We start from the raw sequence: 17,495 nt of genomic DNA, 5'->3' as shown, positions 1-17,495 counted from the left end.
GGATGGGCTTAGCGTGCATTGACGCTGTCCCGCCGATGAATCGGAGCTTCGCGCGGTGGTCTGAAGACATGACACTCCTCTCTCATCGCTACTGACAGCCAGTAGTCCATCGCTGGCTTGTTCCGTCCTGCATTATCCGGCACCTGAGCTTGTTACATTGGGCAATCGTGCGCTCTGCCGTCGCTCATTTCTTATAAGATAGCTCTTCGCTTTCTACCGGAATATTCCACGCCGTGGAGGTCGGGTGGTCCAGGAGCTCGTACTCAACTTCTCTTAACCATCGACTGCTACCCTCCGACTTCTGTCAACGAACCTTTAAAGGTACCGCATCACTCGCTGCTTTCTTTCGCGCCTCTCGCTCTTTTCAACATCTCCGCTTTCCTTTTATACGGTTTTCGTACCTTCACGATCTCCCTTAAATGATATCCTCGCCATGTGGTTTCACAAGTCGTCCTGTCTTCACAAAAGCTGACTTCTCCGTTACGCGCGTGTCAATGGTCTTGGACGATAGCGCTATAGAGCTTTACGAATACCAACCTACGCCGTTTCGCGAACGACCTCGTCCGCGGACATTCCGCTCGGATTCTCTGTTCTCGACCCAACCCAGAAGCTCTGAAGATCATACTTTTGGAGGAATTGTGGACTCGTCCACGTTTCCGCTGTACACGGCAAGATGGCCGGCCCTGTAAATCCCTTTGCTGGCCTTGGCCAGAAGGATGGGCCAGCCGGACCAGCAGGACGTGGACGCGGCGGACCTTCTGGTCGACCTTATCAATCCAAAACCGCCAATCAGCCTCGCGCATCCAAAATTCGAGGCCGAGGCCGAGGAGCTTCATCAGCAACAAGGTCTGGACGGGGGCAAGGAAGGGGCGCTAGCACAGCGAGCAATACTTGGCGCAATAGGTCAGATTCGCCGTCAGGGTCTGTACAACCGACTACCTCGCCTTTCGCACATATTCAGCAAACGGCCCCTGTTTCGTCACCCTTTGGCGGCCAGAGCTTGCAGCAGAAGACGTCTTCTACGGGGTTTGGAAAGGCCTCGCCAGTGCCGTTTGCTGTCCCCAATTTAGATGGCAGTGGCGTCGGCTTCGGTACGGGTTTCAGCCAAGGGTCCTCCCAGCAGCCGTCAACTTCGAATAACGGTGCCAGCGTTCCCGTCGAAGAGTTGTCGCATTTTAGCAGCTATACCGAGCGCTATGAACAGGTCAGTTATGATTGCAATACTTGGATGGATACGCTGCGCAACGGTTGCCAAACGATACTCATATGTCGAACAGCTCAAACTCGATAGAACGAAGGAACGGGAAAAGGCCATTAGAGAGGGGCAGATGGCAGATCCAAACCAACCGACTTCCTTGAATCAAGCTATTACACCCGTGGGCACGTGCACAAGCATGTGCCCTGAATTTGAAAGAGTGGAACGTATAGTCCAGAAGATGGTCGACAAAAGCGAGAAGGTACGTCTCGTTGTATACAATCTATTGCTGCTATTGATACTGACGTCGAGTGATTAGTTCCTGCATCCCGCAACGAATTCGCTACAGAATATGGAAATGAAGATGCTAAAAAGATTCAGAAGATCCGCGGCCGGCTATGATGAACAGCTTCCGTCAGACATTCGAACACCGAAGACTCTCCTCCAGACCATGAACTACCTCATACGGCACGTCATTGATGGACCCGAGCCTCTTGGGCTTATCCATAAATTCGTATGGGACCGAACTCGCTCAATCCGCAATGATTTCTCTGTCCAGCAGCTCACGCAGGAGGAACATGTGAAGATGGCGGTAACATGCTTGGAGAGAATTGCTCGATTCCACATCATATCACTGCATCTCCTGTCAAGCCCTGCCAACGATGAACCTTTTGATCGCCATCAGGAACGTGAGCAGCTGAACAACACGATGTTGTCGCTGATGTACTATTACGATGATAATAGAGGCCGGATCACGTTCCCGAACGAAGACGAGTTCCGGGCCTACTATATAATCTTCTCGATTCATGACCAACGGCCTGATTTGGAAGCTCGTGTTCAGAAATGGCCTGCGGAGCTGAGGAACTCACCTCGGGTTCAAATCGCCTTGGAATTATTTGCTGCTGCGGGAAATACATGGGAGTACCAGGGAACTCTCGATGCGAAGCGAACAAACGCGATCGCGCAAGGCTTCTACGCACGGTTTTTCAACATAATTGGTTCGCCGGGCGTCTCGTATCTCACAGCCTGCGTTGCAGAAATCTACTTCAATCACATGCGTCAGACCGCTATTCGTTCCATTTGGAAAGGATACTGTCGCTATCCTGCATCCCAACAGCACAAGAACGAAGAGTGGACCCTTGACGAGCTGACGACAGTCCTTTGCTTTGATGACCATGAACAGACTATCAAGTTCTGTGAAGACCAGGGCTTGGAATTTGCCGAGAACGCCAATGGAGATCTTTATCTTAACTGGGGCGATCGTCCAATTGATACAGTCGGTATGTTTACTTTCGACAACGCTTCTGCTTCAGAGCTTTCGTCAAGCGGAATTTGAATCAGAATTTAGCGACGGATGGTCGCTTTCCCTTTTGACATGCCCATAGGAAGCTACTACTTAGTCTCGACTAACTGTTTACTGCCACAGCCTTTCAGCCGTCGTCAGATCACTCGTTCTCGGAGCGGCTTGTTGAGTCAAAACGTGCAGGCAGAACATTGGCCGCCATCATCCTTGGCCTCAACATCAAAGAAGCTACAAACCTCGGAATGGTCGACACTACTCACTTGTCCGAGCGCATATCTGCATTGCCCGCGCCTATGACTACAAGCGATGATTCGCTTTTCGTGAGCGACGACGAGCACGTCTCTCAACCGTTTAACTTCCAAGCGGCTGGGCCTTTTTCACAAGAAGAGAGCCCACGCGACTCGCCGAGCTCTGCATCTAGCCTTCAGAACGCGTTCGTGGGGTTTTCACAGCCAGAAACTTCGAATCCGCCGGCTTTTGCTTTTGCTCCTCATCCGACTCCACAGCCCTCACAGCCCTTTGATACGCAGAAACAGACATTTTCGTCACTATTTCCACCTAGGAGCACGGCCAATACTTCTGGATCACCTACAAGTGCACCATCAAATCCTTTCGCGAATGCAATGCCGTCATCCACCCTGTCGGAAAGTCCCCCAAAAGAGAGCATTACGGCCTTCACGCCCCCGTCAGCTAATCAGCAGCCTAAGTCTATCTTCGCCTCCGCACCGAGCCCTGTTGCATCACAAGACACAGACAAACCTTCCCTATTTCCTCCTACCACGCCTTTCAGCTTCCCAAATTCTGTTAACTCTAATACGGCCCCGACATCACCATTCAGTACCCCTACAGTTTCTTTCTCCCGAGAGACCGACCAAGCGAACGTACCGGCTGCTGGTCAGCCCACACCTAGTGTCTTCAACACAGTCAAGCCGCCATTCTCGTCAGGGACATCTAACTCTATATTCAGTTTCTCCAACGAAAGCACAATCTCTGCTGACGTTGTCCCTCAATCTCAAACATCTTCTCAGCCTTTCGGGGCCGCATCACCGCCATTCATGACTATATCTGCCCCGGTGAAACAAGGTACGTCTTATGTGGTGTCATATTGGTCTCCACCCATATCTGACAGCTTCTCAGAGCAATCATGCCTTTTCTTCGCCCCGCCGCCACTTGCGCCATCCGACACCGCGTCCCAAGCTCAACTGGGCAGTCCATCGCTCGAAGAGAAACAATCAATGCCCTCGGATGACAGTACTGCTGTTCATTTCACGAAAGATATCTCGCCTGGACCGTTAGTTGAAAAAGAGCATATATCACTCCCAAGCAATAACATTCCAGTCGAGTCTCTGCACTCATCGACTGCCCAGGAACCGGAGGCAGTGAAGACTCTTATTGATGGAGAGCGTTCAAGCCAGCCAGTCGGGGCAGAAACGAAGCACGAGTCTCTACTTATTAAGACGCCCGTTGAGGACCCATCTGAGGAATCATCTCCTGGTCAGCCCCTGGTCTTTTGAGCTCTTTACCCCTATCTTACCGCTAATCAATGTTTCCAGAACTTGACAATAATTCGCGGCGCTCTGCCTGGTTATCCGCGTTGAAAGGAGCTGCTGATAGACGGCGGGAAACCGTGTCTAATGGGCGTAAGCGAGTCCACGAGGAGCCAGAAGAACAAACACTTGTTCAGAGCGGACCCAAAGCGCAGAAACTGCCCAAGGCCGAAATGCCCACTCCCCAGAAGAAGTCCATGGCACTTGCTTCTACGAAACCGTTACCAAAGCTTCCAATTCTGGAACGAATCGAATCAATGACCACCAGAAAACCGGTGGAACCCAAACACGAGGCGCCGAAGTCGGTTCAAGTTGACGAAGATGAGCTGCTTTTGTCTGCTGCCCGCATTGCCGCCGAATCATTGAGAAGTGGACCCAAGCTCCTCGATGGGTGGCATGCATCCTACGAGCCCCGAAGCTCTTCCTTCAGCCCCGGGGCTAGTTTATCATCTTCTGTTGCAATGTCTAGAAGCCAGTCCCCCCAGTCATCATCCTACGTCAATGGCTATGAGGTCTCACTAGCCCCAGATACAGATCTCGGACTTGGCCGTACGCTGTCTCGAACAGAGCAACGAATTCGACTGACAGGAGCTAAGGGTCTAGCGTACAAGCCGTTGGATTTCACTCCTGAGAAGAAACGGAGATCTCGCTAGACTGGCAGTGAATTTAAGCTCTGCGCATCTTTATTAGTTCTTTCTCGATCCATGTACAATCTGCTCGATATGCGACATCCATCTCATCTGATTCCATTTCACCATGAAGGGACCTACCGTGATTCTGGCTTTTCAATTAATACTATACCACTGCATTCAGCACCGGCGTTCTGAGGTCCATGTACGCCTTTATTCTGTCTTTTTACTTCGGGCTTGTGGCTGACACGGGAATTCTGTCTGATTCGAAATTATGCATTCAGTGGACATCTATATCTCAGAATCATGTTGAAAACGGCGTTGTATTCTTCACTGCGAGGTGAAATAGAACCAGATTATCTATACCCATACTACTCATGCCTCAGTCTCCGAATCTCATACAAATGTCATAGCACAGTCGCATATTGCTTTTGTACTATTAAGGTGATTAAACATCTATGGGACATTTGATGGAAGAAGTTCTTCCGTCCGCTATAAATTCCTTTCTAAACTTTGGAATTGTTTCAGTCTGATCACTACGAATATTTGACATAGTTATGCGGATAGGTTTAGTGATGTCACTCATAGGACTACTAGTATTTCGAGTAGGCTGCTCGTGAAAAGAGGAATATAGGAATCAATTAATCACTAATATCTACTAGCACTGATAGTTTTCTAGGCAAGGATAATGGCAAAATCACTCAATGTACATATACTATTGCCCTCCATTGATGTGCATACAGAAACAGGGACGCATGGCCTTGCTTTTGGGTAACGCATTTGTCGAACCGAACGGATATCTTGAACGTGTGACTGAGATGTAGTTTAGACCAGCATTCACGCCCCTTTTACGGTTTTGTTTGCCTTGGCTTGCATCCGTCGCATGGCTTCGCGATGCAGGTCGCTCATGTCCCCTCGTTGCATGCCCTCGGCAATTGCATTCCCAATATGATTTGAAGAGGGTCGCTGTTGCGACGGAGTATAAGCTGGCGGGTTCCGGTCCTGGGGACCTGTAGGGACCATGGAGCTGCTTTGTTTGCCGAGAGGGTTACGCCTATCTCTAAGGTCCTCTTGAACAGATTCCCGCCATGCTGCCATCGCGGCTGGTGTATTGGTCGGGGAAGGCCCGCTTGCATGGTTCCGCCTTGAAGTTGAATAGGGAGTATGCGCTGGAGGTGGGCTCATGACTGTTTGCTGGGATAACATTGCGCGACGTTGGGACAGCGGCATGTCATCTGCCCCGTCATGGACTCGGTATGAAAACGATCGCTGCAAATTTTCGACTGGCGATTGCCCGGGACTAGTTCGTGAGTACGGATCCATGCTTAGTGAAAATGAAGATAGCCTGTTTCGCATCATGTCCTCTCGTACAGCTATCAGGGGCGGGGGACCTCTCCACTGGGGTTTAGCAGCCTCTGTTTCGTCCTGGGGTGATTCTAGAACCGCAGGACTCCCGAGCAGCGGATTCATATGATATCCATCATTGCTGAAGTGCGGCTGTGCACTTTGAGGAGGAGAGTGGGGCGTCTTCTTCTTGATCTGGTCCATATGAGAACCGCTGGAGACACGTCGACTCTCACGTCTGCTTGGAATATCTTGGACACGGGGCTCTACTGCTGGAGGAGGCTGTGCATTGAACGGTGTTTGCAGTAGTTCTTCGACGTTGACGGGTACTGCAGCCTCCTCCGCATCAGGAGAATACTCTGGTTGCTCTTCTTCGATCGGCTTGATAGGTTCCAACTCAGGAGCTTCAGCGTCGGCCAGGTGTTTTGCCCACTCATTTGTTCGATAGGATTGTACCACTTTAGATGTCCGCTTAGGCAGTTCCCTTACAGTATCTTCGCTCAACTTGGGAGGTTCATGTTTGATCGGCTCCGGCTCAATTCTGGGTTGTGGCTCTGGAGATTTGCGTTTGTCATGGGAGGCTACCCTCTTGTTTCCATTCCCGCTCTGAGACGACGGCGGCAATGGATTCTCTGCATGAGGTTTCTGATCTTGACTATCGGTGATGTCAGTCTTCTCATGACCTCCCGAGTGGGATTTATCGCGATCGTGATCTTCCAAGTCAGTTGCTGCAGTCTCTGTGTCTCTGGTGGCATCTCCCTGTTGTCTTCCTTCCTCAACAGCTGACTCGCCTAGACATTCACCCTGGGTTGATGAGGGTCCTTCAAGTTTTTCTTCGCCTTGGACCATGTCAGAGTCATGTCCAGAACTTCCATTACTCTGTCGGTTGACCATTGTCAATGACATCTCCGAAGCTGCGGTATGCGATTTTGCGTCGAGGCCCCCTTTGGTCTCATAATTCCCAAGTTTTTCTTCGATGGCTGCCGTGGGCGGTTCCTCGCTTTCTTTCTGAGTGCTTCTCACACGAGACTTCTTATCTATTGATGACCGTCTGCCTTGGGGCTGGTACTTAGATTCTGCCTGCTGCTGTTCGTTATCGTCGATGTAACGCTTCTCGTCCGACTCTGGAACTTTCTCCGTAACTCCACCGCTATCATCGTGAACAGTAGGGCAATCTGAGTCTAGGTTGCCGCCTTCGTCTACGGTGCCATGCACGGATGAAGTACCATCGTCAACGGACACCAGGGCCTCTTGAGACTGAGAAATGGGCAATTCGTCGTTTCGAGAAGTCCGTGGCATGCACGATGGTCCGGAAAGTCGCTTTGAGCGTATCGTTGCAGTATCTGAACCAATGACGGCCGTCATATCAGAACTTTTATCGTCCTTTATCTTGGCTGCAGCTGCGCCGTCAAAGACCTTGATCGGAAGTGGGCCACTTTCCTCCTTCAACTTATCTGATATTTCTTTGGCCGTTCCAGCTGGTCCATGGTCGAAGTCGCCTTCAGTCGCTCCCGTCACATCTGACCCAGCATCGCTGTTTGCCTCTCTTTCTCTGCAATCGGAACAGCGGTAGGAGCCTTCGGATGTCTCGGCTATGCTTTTCAATTCATAGGCGTCTCCCTTCTCCATAGCATCCATCTCGTCTGCCTGGCATTTTGCGCCATCTGCGAGTTCCGAAACGCCCGCGGCTGGCTCAGCACCACCATATCTCGCTTCCCACTCTTTCCGCTCTTGCATATTATCCTCTTCCAGCTTTCGTCCAAGTTCGGCCTCGGCTTGTTCCTTCTTCTTCTGCTCTTCGTCGCGCTTCTCTTTCTCCTTCCGTCGACGTTCACGAACCACTTTCCATAGCCTCAGTTGTGAGACTACGCCCAAGATAGCAATGATAACTGTAGCAGCAAGCTCCACACGAATATTACGGGTGATTGGGTATGTATTCGTGTTTAATGGGAAGATATTGTCGTTCAGGCCTAGAACGGGTGTCAGATGCTATGTCCTCATTCGTGGTCGATATTAGACAGACTTACCCCATATGTAGAGCCAAAACTCTTTCAACCCTGCCCGACTAAAACAATCAATTCCAAGCGCAACAGCGGTGCCTCCAGAAATACCCGTTGACACGATCAGTCCGTAAGGACGTGTATGATGGCTGAATGACAAGGCATAGAAGGCAACTGAGATTGCGCCAATGAACCCACTCTTGGAATCAGTGGTGGTGAGAAGACCCCCCGGTTTCAAAGAAAGCAGCCACATGCTACTGCAAAAGCCCCCAAGTAGGCATCCAAGGCCTTCGGTCAACTCTTTAAAAACAATCGCAAGCGCGCCGAATGTAATGCCGGTGAAAAATACAGCAACAAGATACGCCCCCTGGACAGCAACTCGGACAGGAGGGCTCATCACATAGACAATAAGTACCTACAGGAGAGGATTGTTAGACAGCTGGCTTATCAAGGTTGGTGAGCAAACCTACCGTCACCCCAAGGCTAGTCAGAAAAGCTGTGGATAGGAAGACTTGTACCCTACACTACACGTAAGCCCACGGAACCGAAGCCCATGCATTATAGAGAACTAACCTCAGATTCCGAATGCCTATCACTGCGAGGACAGCGCCTGCGACGATGAGAATGAAACCTCCGATTCCCAGAGCAGGTGTAACTGTGGGCTGGATAGGAAGGGCATCGGGGCTGGTTGAGTTCTTGCCATCTTTCGATTAGGTCAGTATCAAAGAGGAACAAATGGATTTGGCAGGTTCTCTTGCCTTTCGATGCCTGAGACGTATTCAGGGACGCTGTAGTTGTGGATGCTGGGAGGGTTGCATTCGAAGACGCCGTGGAATTGCTGTGTGTTATCGCCGATTCTGTCACGCTTGGTGATGCTGTGTCACTGAAGGTTTCACTGGCAGTTGTCGTGCTCGGAGTGGCCTCTCTTTCTCGAAGGTTGTTAAGCTCATGGCGTCCGGGAACTGAGGTTTGTGCGGTGACAAACAATCCAGGCGCAAGGAAGGCGGCCAGAGCAAACACGAGCAACAATCGCATGGCGAATTTAGACCGATGACGAATGGCACAAGCTTATCAGTGTTACCGACAGGCTGGTTCCTGACTAAACGATGTCTGTGCCTCCGTACAATAGCAGTGGAATTCAGAATGCTGCATGTGGTGTTCTCGACGGCCACTTTTCACATAACTCCCATGCAGGCTGCAGACAATGGTAAGAGTAGGCCTGTCTTCTCACGACAAGTCTCGAGGTAGGCAAAGGGATTGTGACAAGCGTGGCGTGAGTATTTCAAATGGATTGCTCAACAACACAGTGATCTCATCTCTACCACCTATACGTAGCCATGAGTGAGAGCAAAACGGGAGGGAATTGGTGGGCAAAGGAGACAAGGAAAAAGGAAGCAAAGTAGGGGAGCAAAAGGAATAAAAAGTCCCCAACTTCACATCGGAGGTGATCTGAAAATGACCGCTTTTCTTTTTCTTTTCCTTCTTTTTTAGTCTTGAAACCTAACCATTCCAGTCCGATAGCCACGGTCTGCTTCATCGGCAATTCAAGGAGAATAACGATGGTAGCAGTAGACTACCTGCACGAAAGATGCGGGCTGATCCACTCCCTGTCTCCAAAAAAAGCAATATCCTTCGCATGGTTGTGCATGTTAGATGGAATTATTTGGCAAGGATCCGCCCCCTGCCATTCATTGGCATTGGAGTTGTCGAGTAAGCATGGGGTTTCTACTCCATGCAATGTGATTAGACATCAGCCATCATCCTCTATAAAGAGCAGTGATTTGGACAGGAATTCTTGTCGCGCCAAATTCGAACACATCCATCTACTTGATCGGTCCAAATCTGTGAACCTCTCATATGAAGGCAGTGGGAAAATGGCCACTTGTACTTCGCAGGCCAAAATTTCATCAGATGTCGGCAAACCTCGGGAACCTGGAAGAAAGAGCATAGGAGCGAATGCAGGCGTGCGACGGCTGGGGCTTCATTAGGACGGCTGAACGCGTTGGCCTACTTGGTCACGGAAGGGCGATGACATATTGAGAGTAGGAGAAGATTGGCTCTAGCCCTGCCTTGTCGCGGTCTATGGTCCGGATTAAGATTTTCAATAGAGCGCAGGCTACGGAGTAACTTGGTTTGCAACGATCCAGGGACGCGACGACCGATCGTCGCGATTTGGCGATCAGAACTAGCACTACTAGCCGCCCATAGTTAGGCTGTTCGTGTGATCGGCTGCAGGTCAAGACACATCTAATTTCAATCGCGGAGTTTTCAGCCTATCGTGCTCCCGGCTCGGAGGACAATGCTCATTGGGGTTTCTGACAAAGACAACGCCGTGCTCCCAATGGACCGTGCTGCTAGCCTAATATCCGACATGGCCTGACTCCCCAGGGGTTCTCCGTGACTATTGACGAAGTAGTCCGGGCCAAGCGGAATCCTTGATCCTAGGAGGTATACTGTAGTTTATATGCGAGCGAAAATTCGGCCCATGGCTAAAATAAGCTGCATTAAACCTTTAGCGTCCGGGAAGCAAAGTATGTGTGAACAAGGGCTCCCGTCGAGATCGAGCGGTGTCGAGCAGTGCGCCGTTTGTGGTAGAACCATCCGACGGAAACTTTGATGGCTAGTTCATTTCTATCCAATGCCTGCCAGCACATGCCAATAAAGAATGCACGGTAGGTGCGGTGAGCAGAGTTTCAGAGGCAAGTGAAAGTCTTAAAAGGCATGCACTCTTGACGGCCAAACCTTAGCATTGGTGCCTTGCTGCTTCCCCAATGGATTCACAATATGACATCTCACAGGCTACACTGCTGCATTGGAGCCAACTGCCTCGTACTTGAGCGGTTGACTCGCTTAATGTTCCCAGGGTTCAAAGTTTATGATTGATAAATGCATGCACCTGCAACACACAAAGCATCACCTGAAGTTATTTTTCTTTCTATGCTTCCCAAAAGCAAGTTTGGATAGATAGCAGCTCATAGGCTGGTGATTTTGGGAAAGCCGTCTGCATGGATATGAGGAGCACATTGATCAAGGGGGAGGAACAGGGAAGGACAGCAGGCCTACCATCAAGGATCTTGTGCACGATTGGAGTAGATGAGGTATAAGCGGATATTGTATCACGTGATATATCGGTGACGCCGCGGGAGAGAAGCTCTCAACTCTACTCGGGAAAACAGGTCATATCCTCGCTATAGCTAGCATTCCTGTCACTGCACATCCTGCTACCCTTTTTCTTTCTTTCCTTCTAGAACCCAAATCTTCTCCCACTATCTCAACATGTCTGCCATTGCCTCAGCGCTGCGCCCTACCCTCCGCGCCTCCTCCGGCGCCGCCCTGTCCACGCGTTCCTTCAGCTCTTCCTCATCCCGTTCCATTGCTCGTATCATGATTACGGGTCGTCTGGCTGGCCAACCCGAGGTGCAGGCCACCGCTTCTGGCCAAGAAGTCATCAGATACACCGTGGCCTCTAACCAGAACTCGAAGGATAAGCGCCCGCCGAGCTTCTTCAAGGTGTCGGCCTTCAGTGAGGGAAACCAGCGCGAGTTCATCACCAACTTGCAGACGGGGTAAGTCTTCCTGCCCGTTAACTTTAATCTTTCCTTCGAACCGCAGATATGCGTGTTTGCTGTTTCATTTGTCTCCTCTGAATGCGGCGTTTAATTCACATCCTCTTCGGGTCTCACTATCCAATCCGCTAACTTTCTTTTCTTGTCACCAGTACTCTTGTGTTTGTCGAGGGAGACGCGACCATGCGCCAGTGGGAGAACGCAGAGGGCAAGAAGCAGACGGCCCTGAACATCACCCAGCGTACGTTATCGTCCACATCCGCCCCTTAAATCATGTGAAAACAAACTACATACTCCCTTATACTGTATTGCGGAAGTACTAATATGTCCTACTTATAATCCGCAGGCGCTCTTGAGGTCCTCAAGCGTCCATACAACCCTGAAGCCTTCTCTGAGGAGCAGCAGCAGGAGTAGGAGAGAACAAGCTAAGATCGGATAATACGGTAAGAGTGGCACTTATCAATAATACCGGGTGGCAGGATGATGTAGTTGTCTTGAAGTCAGACATTCCCTCTCCTCACCATATTTCTTGCTGGCCTCAGGCGTCCAATGCCGACTTTCCCAATTGTCGGTGAATTCGGGCACCACGGCGAGCTGCCATCAGAAACTCTTTCCATTTGGGTTCATCTCCTTGGCCATATGTATCATGTCTAACAGTCCTCGTGTAAAGTATTCTCTTTCTCATATGATGCGCTTCTATCTCTCGGCATGACCTGCGCGTATGTCTGCTTGATTCGTGTTGCTATAAATAGTATGATCTGACTGGTCTACTCCTTACTACTTAGGTGCTGTTACCTACTACAGCTCGCTATCTGCTGCACCGATGCATGTAGTTGACGCGTACGATCCGCTCGGGCAATGCTGTGTCGCGAAAACGCCGTATATGAATTAAATAAATGATATCAGAAGGCAGGTAATCGGAGACTTACTACACGTTCTACGCGTCTAGCACGTTGAGCTGTCTACTAGTACCAATTTGAAATACATTGATCGTCGGCTACACTCTGGAATTTGTGATCAACATAAGCAGTTCCACTAGCTGACGTGAACTAGGCAAACTCTTGGATAAGTTTCATGCCTATGAATAACAGTTTGTCGAGGCAGGGTGATATGAGAGCATACAGTAGAAGTTCTTCAGTACCAAGGAGGGTCAGTCGTAAACAAGACACTATAGCTCCTCGTCTCGTGCGTGACCTTTCAATGCTTGAGAGGAAGATTTCTCCCCATTGTTAAACGTGAAGTTCGCTCTCCTGTCTAATTACCTGCTTTACCCGGATATGATCCTCCGAAAGTGGCGCGGCTCCATGGTCACTGCTTCCACGACTCTGACTCACTCCAGCCCAGGCATTGGTACGAATCGTGGTAGTTTGCTCGGGAATATGGCGCAGAGGAACCGCTGTTTCCTGTCCGGAGGAAGGCCGACTTCGCAGCATCCAAAGCAGTCTGAACCGCGACATCCACTGTGATTGCTTGGCTCCAGACACTGCACCCATTTCAAGGTCATGGTAACCATGAGCAGCTCGGATTGCGTCGGCGGAATTGTTGGAGGATGTTCTAGGATAGCTTAAGCGTTATGCACGGGCAGCGCGTTTGGAAGGGATAAGGGCTTCCTTACCTTGCGGTGGTTGTCCATCGTCTGTTGAATAGAAGCTTTGCCCGGCTACCCAGGGATCCTGACGCAGAGGAGCTGTTTGCTGAGGATGACTTAAGGGATGTAAAGCAGTTGCCAAATCCTAGAAAATCCGAGATCGCGCGGTACATAACGAGAGCATCTCTCCCACTACCGAAGAAGATAAAGAACATATATCCCGAAGCCACCGGAATCCAACGGTCGTAGAAAACACGGCCCTCCACAGGGACTTTGATCACCTCGTTCCAGTTAGGTGGGTGAGCGACACTCCACGAGTATGAATGCCATGGCTGAGTGACAATAATGTTCGATGCAACTACATAGGTTTGAACTGGAATAATAGCCCACAGCATGATAAAGGCGATGAGGAACAGCCGCATGAATCGCGACTTGGTCAAGTTACTATTGGCTGATTGAAGAATGCTCCCGAACTGGCTTCGGTACTTGGTAAGGCGATGTAACACGATAACTAGCCAGAGGTTAGCCTTCACTACAAGAAAAGCGAGATACCAGACGCCAGTGGACGAACCGCAGTAGTATCCAGCAATCAAACAGATGATTAGTGGCCAGATCCACGCTAGCACGAGAGTCACCCAGCTCCGGTCATAGTTATTGAGGCAACCAGCAATAGCATACAGAATGTACCTGTTTGCCTGATAGACGTAGTGCGTAAGCATCGCAATAACCGGGGAGATTACACAGAATGATAGGACCATGGTGTGATTCCACCAACGTTGCGATTGAGTTGGAACGAGGTTTGCGCGACTCGTATCCAAAACCTGTGCCAAGTTGCGAAAAATGCAAACCAAGGTTCCAGGGATAGCAACGTAGCTGGCGATCATGATCTTAACCTCAATATCACAGAGTCCGTTGCCATCCCACCACAAATCAAGGTCGTCCGTCGGCCAGATCAGTGCGTTGACTATATTGAAGATGTTGAGTAGGAGATACCACAAGATTAGACTGCTTGCAGCAAAGTTTCGGTTTTTCCAGTGCAGGACTAGAGGAATGATACTGAGGAGGACGGAGACGAATGCAAGCACCGGAAGGAGTATCGCCTGCGAAGAGACCGGTGTCTCTGGCAAGGCCATTCTGAGTCTTCGGTGTCGAATATACGTCTGTTGATCAACAGAGCATATGAGCCTGATATTTGATAAAAATTTGAATCATGCGCCTTGTTGATTGATTCTTCTCCCGTTGCGATAGCCGGATCTCAAGATGAAAGAGATGTCTGAACAACGATGACTGGTAGGTATGATACGATGCCAAAGGAGAAATGCCATCCTGAAATACCAGGTGGCAGAGCACAAGCCAGACAAAGTGACCGACACATGAGCAACAGCGACCTTCTTATTGAGAATAAAAACTCTGAATAGACAGAGTTAATGCGAGACAAGCTTAGCATGCTGGTGGGGTCTAATTGAGACACCCCTCGCAAGAGTTGAGGCGGCACAGTATAAGCAAATCCTGGAAAGGACCGAGGTGTTGTGATATGTCGTGTCCATTTTGGAAGACACCCCGACGGGTTCCAGCAGGACAGACCAGGGGAGTTGTCCAGTCAAGGGATCTTGGAGTGAGAATTACCCTGTCGATGTACGTATACCAGAGACTGGCCCCAATAGACCAGAACACAGCTCTCTAAATAAGGGTCGAGAGTGAAGAAAACCGCGATGCAACGAGGGTGGGTGGAGGTGCAGTGAACAGGAAGCCTCCGGCCATTCCCCTTTTGGGTATCAAAGGACTCAGCGCCATCCTGGCCACCTCCTTCCTGCGCTGCCTCTTGTTCCACACACACACGCGCACACTTACACTTCCTCCTGTCTGACCAACACGGGGAATCATTTGCAGGAGCCAGCATTAGTGGTAGCGCCACTGTCTGCTCTTCTCCCTCTCTCGTTTAATATGACCTTTGCTGGAAGATATAAGAAGAAGTAGGTGCTTCTGACCGCGTTCAAGGCTCATCATGAAAGGCGTTGTATGTCTGACACTTCAATCATGACGGTTAGGAGAGCGATTCGATGAGACCCATATGAGCATAAAGACTAGGCTCTCATCGGCCCCAGAACACATCTGCCAAGAATTGGGATTCTAAACGGGTGTTACCAGCGCGCAAGACCCTACTGGCATGAGGCTGGAGGAAAGGGACCGACATTGCCCTCAGCTAGCCTCCCAGGGCCTGTGCAGAAATGTTTAATCTGCCAGCCTAGCCTCCGGTCCTTTGAACAAAAAGATCATCCTAAGGTTCAATTCGATCCACGTGCTCTCGGTACGGGGGTGTTCATTTGCAAAGGGGCAGCAACAAGGCACCTGCAGCAGGCTTGGTCGGCAACCGGCGACCACATTGTCAGGCGTGGGTCCCTTGTCGTCACTCGTCACGGCTCCGGTTACTTTCTCCGCACGGCCTGGCCATTAAGCAGGGAAATATAGCGCCCGAGGGATCGTCATTGGGGTTCCGGCTGCGGATCGCCCCCGCGGACCCGGCTTGCGTTGCTGTGAGTGTAGTAGCTGAGCAAGGGAGATCTGCGCATCGCACAGGGTAAATCTCCCGTGGTTCTCTCTCACACGCTCACTTACTCTCTCATTCTCTCACCCCTCTCTCTTCCTCTCTTATTCTTCCTCTTTCACCTATCTCCCCTCATTTCACCTTCCACTGTCCGGAGCCTTCATGAGCATGAGCGACTCGTGAAAGGGCTGGATCACGTCAGGCGCTTGTTGTGTCATGCCAGAGCTTGCTCATCCCTCCCTAGCTCCCCTCGACGACCACAGCCCCCACGTCCATCCCCGCGAGTCCATGACGCTCCGTCACCGCGGTGCAGGCCGATCTGCAACCTTTGCAGAGGGTACAGCCAACCCGCGAAACCAACGTCGCAATTCTACCTTGTCCGACACAGTATCTGAGGCCCGGAACTCGATTCGGTCATCCACGGACGACTTACTTTTCCCACGTGCGGCCAAGAGAAGTGACGTGAACCTGACAAATGAAGAATCACATTGGCATTCAGCACCCTTGGGCCTCGCTTTATTGCCTGCGGTTGCCGGAATCTTTTTCCAGAACGGAAGTGCTGTGGTCACCGACGTCACCCTTCTTATTCTCGCAGCCGTCTTTTTGAATTGGTCCGTTCGATTGCCGTGGTAAGGGCACGCGCTCCCTTTCCCCATATGTTACCTACTAAGCCATATTCAATCTAGGGATTGGTATCGCTCCGCACAAGCTATCCGCCATACAGATAGGTTCTTTGGCGCCACGGATCCGCCACTCCAATCAGAAGCCGACGGTCATCCATCCTCACAGGGACACGAAGGAGATGCAATTGAGAGTGATGACCAGAAACTACATGACAATGCTGCGGCGGCGGCAGCAGCAGCGGCAGCAGCAGCCAGTAGGGAACTACAGATTCACGAAATCATAGCTCTTGTGTCTTGCTTCGTATTCCCAGTAATTGGGACATGGATTCTACACACCATCAGATCCAAGTTGTCGCGCCCTTCGGAAGGACTCGTGTCCAATTACAACCTGACTATATTCCTGCTGGCGTCGGAGATCCGGCCGTTCTCCCATCTCCTAAGAATGGTGCAGGCGCGAACGCTCCATCTCCAGCGAGTTGTCACATTGTCGTCAGAAGACGAATCAGACAGAATAGATGTGCATGATATTGCGAAGCGGCTCGAGGAGCTCGAAGCCCACGTCGCGGAGACTGCTGCAGCACGTCTGTCAGCCAGTACCCTGGATCAGGCCCAGTCACATGCACAAGATCTGGAGACAATTCAATCAGCAATCACGCAAACGGCTGCAGAAGTACGAAAGACCTTCCAAGCAGACATTGATGCTCTGAATCGGGCCGTACGAAGGTACGAGAAACGGACCGCCGTTTCTGCCTACCAAACGGATTCTCGTCTCCAAGCCCTGGAAACCCAGATGCACGATGCCTTCTCCTTAGCAACAACAGCCCATCGAACAAGCATGCAACGGCCACAAGGGGTTTTTCTCATGGTATTCAGTGGGATTTACGCTGCCTTTTCACTGCCAGTACAGGCATTCATGTCCGTTGTCTGTCTGCCATTGCACATGTCGAAAAGCTGTTTGCGTTATATCAGGAGTATGCTGTTCTCAAAATCTTCTTCAGTACCTCACCCCACAAAGGAGAAAGCATCACACGGCAAATCACGATTGGCGAAGAGGCCGGCACGGCCAACCTCGAAAGAAGAACCAACAGATTCCCGGGCCCTTGGCCAAATCAAAGAAAACCATTAATCTTTTGCAACCAGCGTTCAACCGGTCAT

General features: G+C 50.6%; 9 protein-coding genes across 9 annotated transcripts; 5 read left to right on the top strand and 4 right to left on the bottom strand.

The window, feature by feature from the left end:
* Positions 1-8: 8 nt before the first annotated feature.
* An03g03950 (hypothetical protein) lies at positions 9-435 on the bottom strand (the record flags this gene model as incomplete). The annotated part of the gene is made up of 3 exons (XM_059747041.1): positions 9-143; positions 218-301; positions 391-435. 3 exons carry the CDS (start codon positions 433-435, stop codon positions 9-11), a joined length of 264 nt encoding a protein of 87 aa, XP_059605213.1.
* Positions 436-673: 238 nt separating this feature from the next.
* Positions 674-4,698, top strand: An03g03940 (uncharacterized protein; the record flags this gene model as incomplete). Its single annotated transcript, XM_059747040.1, has 5 exons — positions 674-1,204; positions 1,278-1,457; positions 1,545-2,475; positions 2,622-3,992; positions 4,100-4,698. The coding sequence occupies 5 exons, from the start codon at positions 674-676 to the stop codon at positions 4,696-4,698; spliced, it is 3,612 nt and encodes a 1,203-aa protein (XP_059605212.1).
* Positions 4,699-5,511: 813 nt separating this feature from the next.
* Positions 5,512-9,053, bottom strand: An03g03930 (uncharacterized protein; the record flags this gene model as incomplete). The annotated part of the gene is made up of 5 exons (XM_059747039.1): positions 5,512-7,907; positions 8,046-8,385; positions 8,489-8,537; positions 8,592-8,702; positions 8,794-9,053. 5 exons carry the CDS (start codon positions 9,051-9,053, stop codon positions 5,512-5,514), a joined length of 3,156 nt encoding a protein of 1,051 aa, XP_059605211.1.
* Positions 9,054-9,577: 524 nt separating this feature from the next.
* An03g03920 (uncharacterized protein) lies at positions 9,578-10,006 on the top strand (the record flags this gene model as incomplete). Its single annotated transcript, XM_059747037.1, has 1 exon — positions 9,578-10,006. One exon carries the CDS (start codon positions 9,578-9,580, stop codon positions 10,004-10,006), a length of 429 nt encoding a protein of 142 aa, XP_059605210.1.
* Positions 10,007-10,802: 796 nt separating this feature from the next.
* On the top strand, positions 10,803-11,115 carry An03g03910 (uncharacterized protein; the record flags this gene model as incomplete). Its single annotated transcript, XM_059747036.1, has 2 exons — positions 10,803-10,882; positions 11,016-11,115. The coding sequence occupies 2 exons, from the start codon at positions 10,803-10,805 to the stop codon at positions 11,113-11,115; spliced, it is 180 nt and encodes a 59-aa protein (XP_059605209.1).
* A 179-nt stretch (positions 11,116-11,294) lies between these two features.
* Positions 11,295-11,998, top strand: An03g03900 (uncharacterized protein; the record flags this gene model as incomplete). Its single annotated transcript, XM_001390234.3, has 3 exons — positions 11,295-11,584; positions 11,737-11,825; positions 11,931-11,998. 3 exons carry the CDS (start codon positions 11,295-11,297, stop codon positions 11,996-11,998), a joined length of 447 nt encoding a protein of 148 aa, XP_001390271.1.
* Positions 11,999-12,122: 124 nt separating this feature from the next.
* Positions 12,123-14,305, bottom strand: An03g03890 (uncharacterized protein; the record flags this gene model as incomplete). Its single annotated transcript, XM_059747035.1, has 5 exons — positions 12,123-12,297; positions 12,387-12,445; positions 12,856-13,147; positions 13,200-13,683; positions 13,744-14,305. 5 exons carry the CDS (start codon positions 14,303-14,305, stop codon positions 12,123-12,125), a joined length of 1,572 nt encoding a protein of 523 aa, XP_059605208.1.
* Positions 14,306-14,772: 467 nt separating this feature from the next.
* On the bottom strand, positions 14,773-15,935 carry An03g03880 (uncharacterized protein; the record flags this gene model as incomplete). The annotated part of the gene is made up of 6 exons (XM_059747034.1): positions 14,773-15,035; positions 15,122-15,195; positions 15,336-15,430; positions 15,522-15,616; positions 15,692-15,783; positions 15,859-15,935. 6 exons carry the CDS (start codon positions 15,933-15,935, stop codon positions 14,773-14,775), a joined length of 696 nt encoding a protein of 231 aa, XP_059605207.1.
* Positions 15,936-16,782: 847 nt separating this feature from the next.
* On the top strand, positions 16,783-17,466 carry An03g03870 (uncharacterized protein; the record flags this gene model as incomplete). Its single annotated transcript, XM_001390231.3, has 1 exon — positions 16,783-17,466. One exon carries the CDS (start codon positions 16,783-16,785, stop codon positions 17,464-17,466), a length of 684 nt encoding a protein of 227 aa, XP_001390268.3.
* Positions 17,467-17,495: the final 29 nt, after the last annotated feature.

Source organism: Aspergillus niger (assembly GCF_000002855.4).
Source record: "Aspergillus niger supercontig An03".
Classification (NCBI taxonomy): Eukaryota; Fungi; Ascomycota; class Eurotiomycetes; order Eurotiales; family Aspergillaceae; genus Aspergillus; species Aspergillus niger.
Note: the sequence above shows the minus strand (reverse complement) of the source record. Positions and strands in the feature narration are given on the sequence as shown.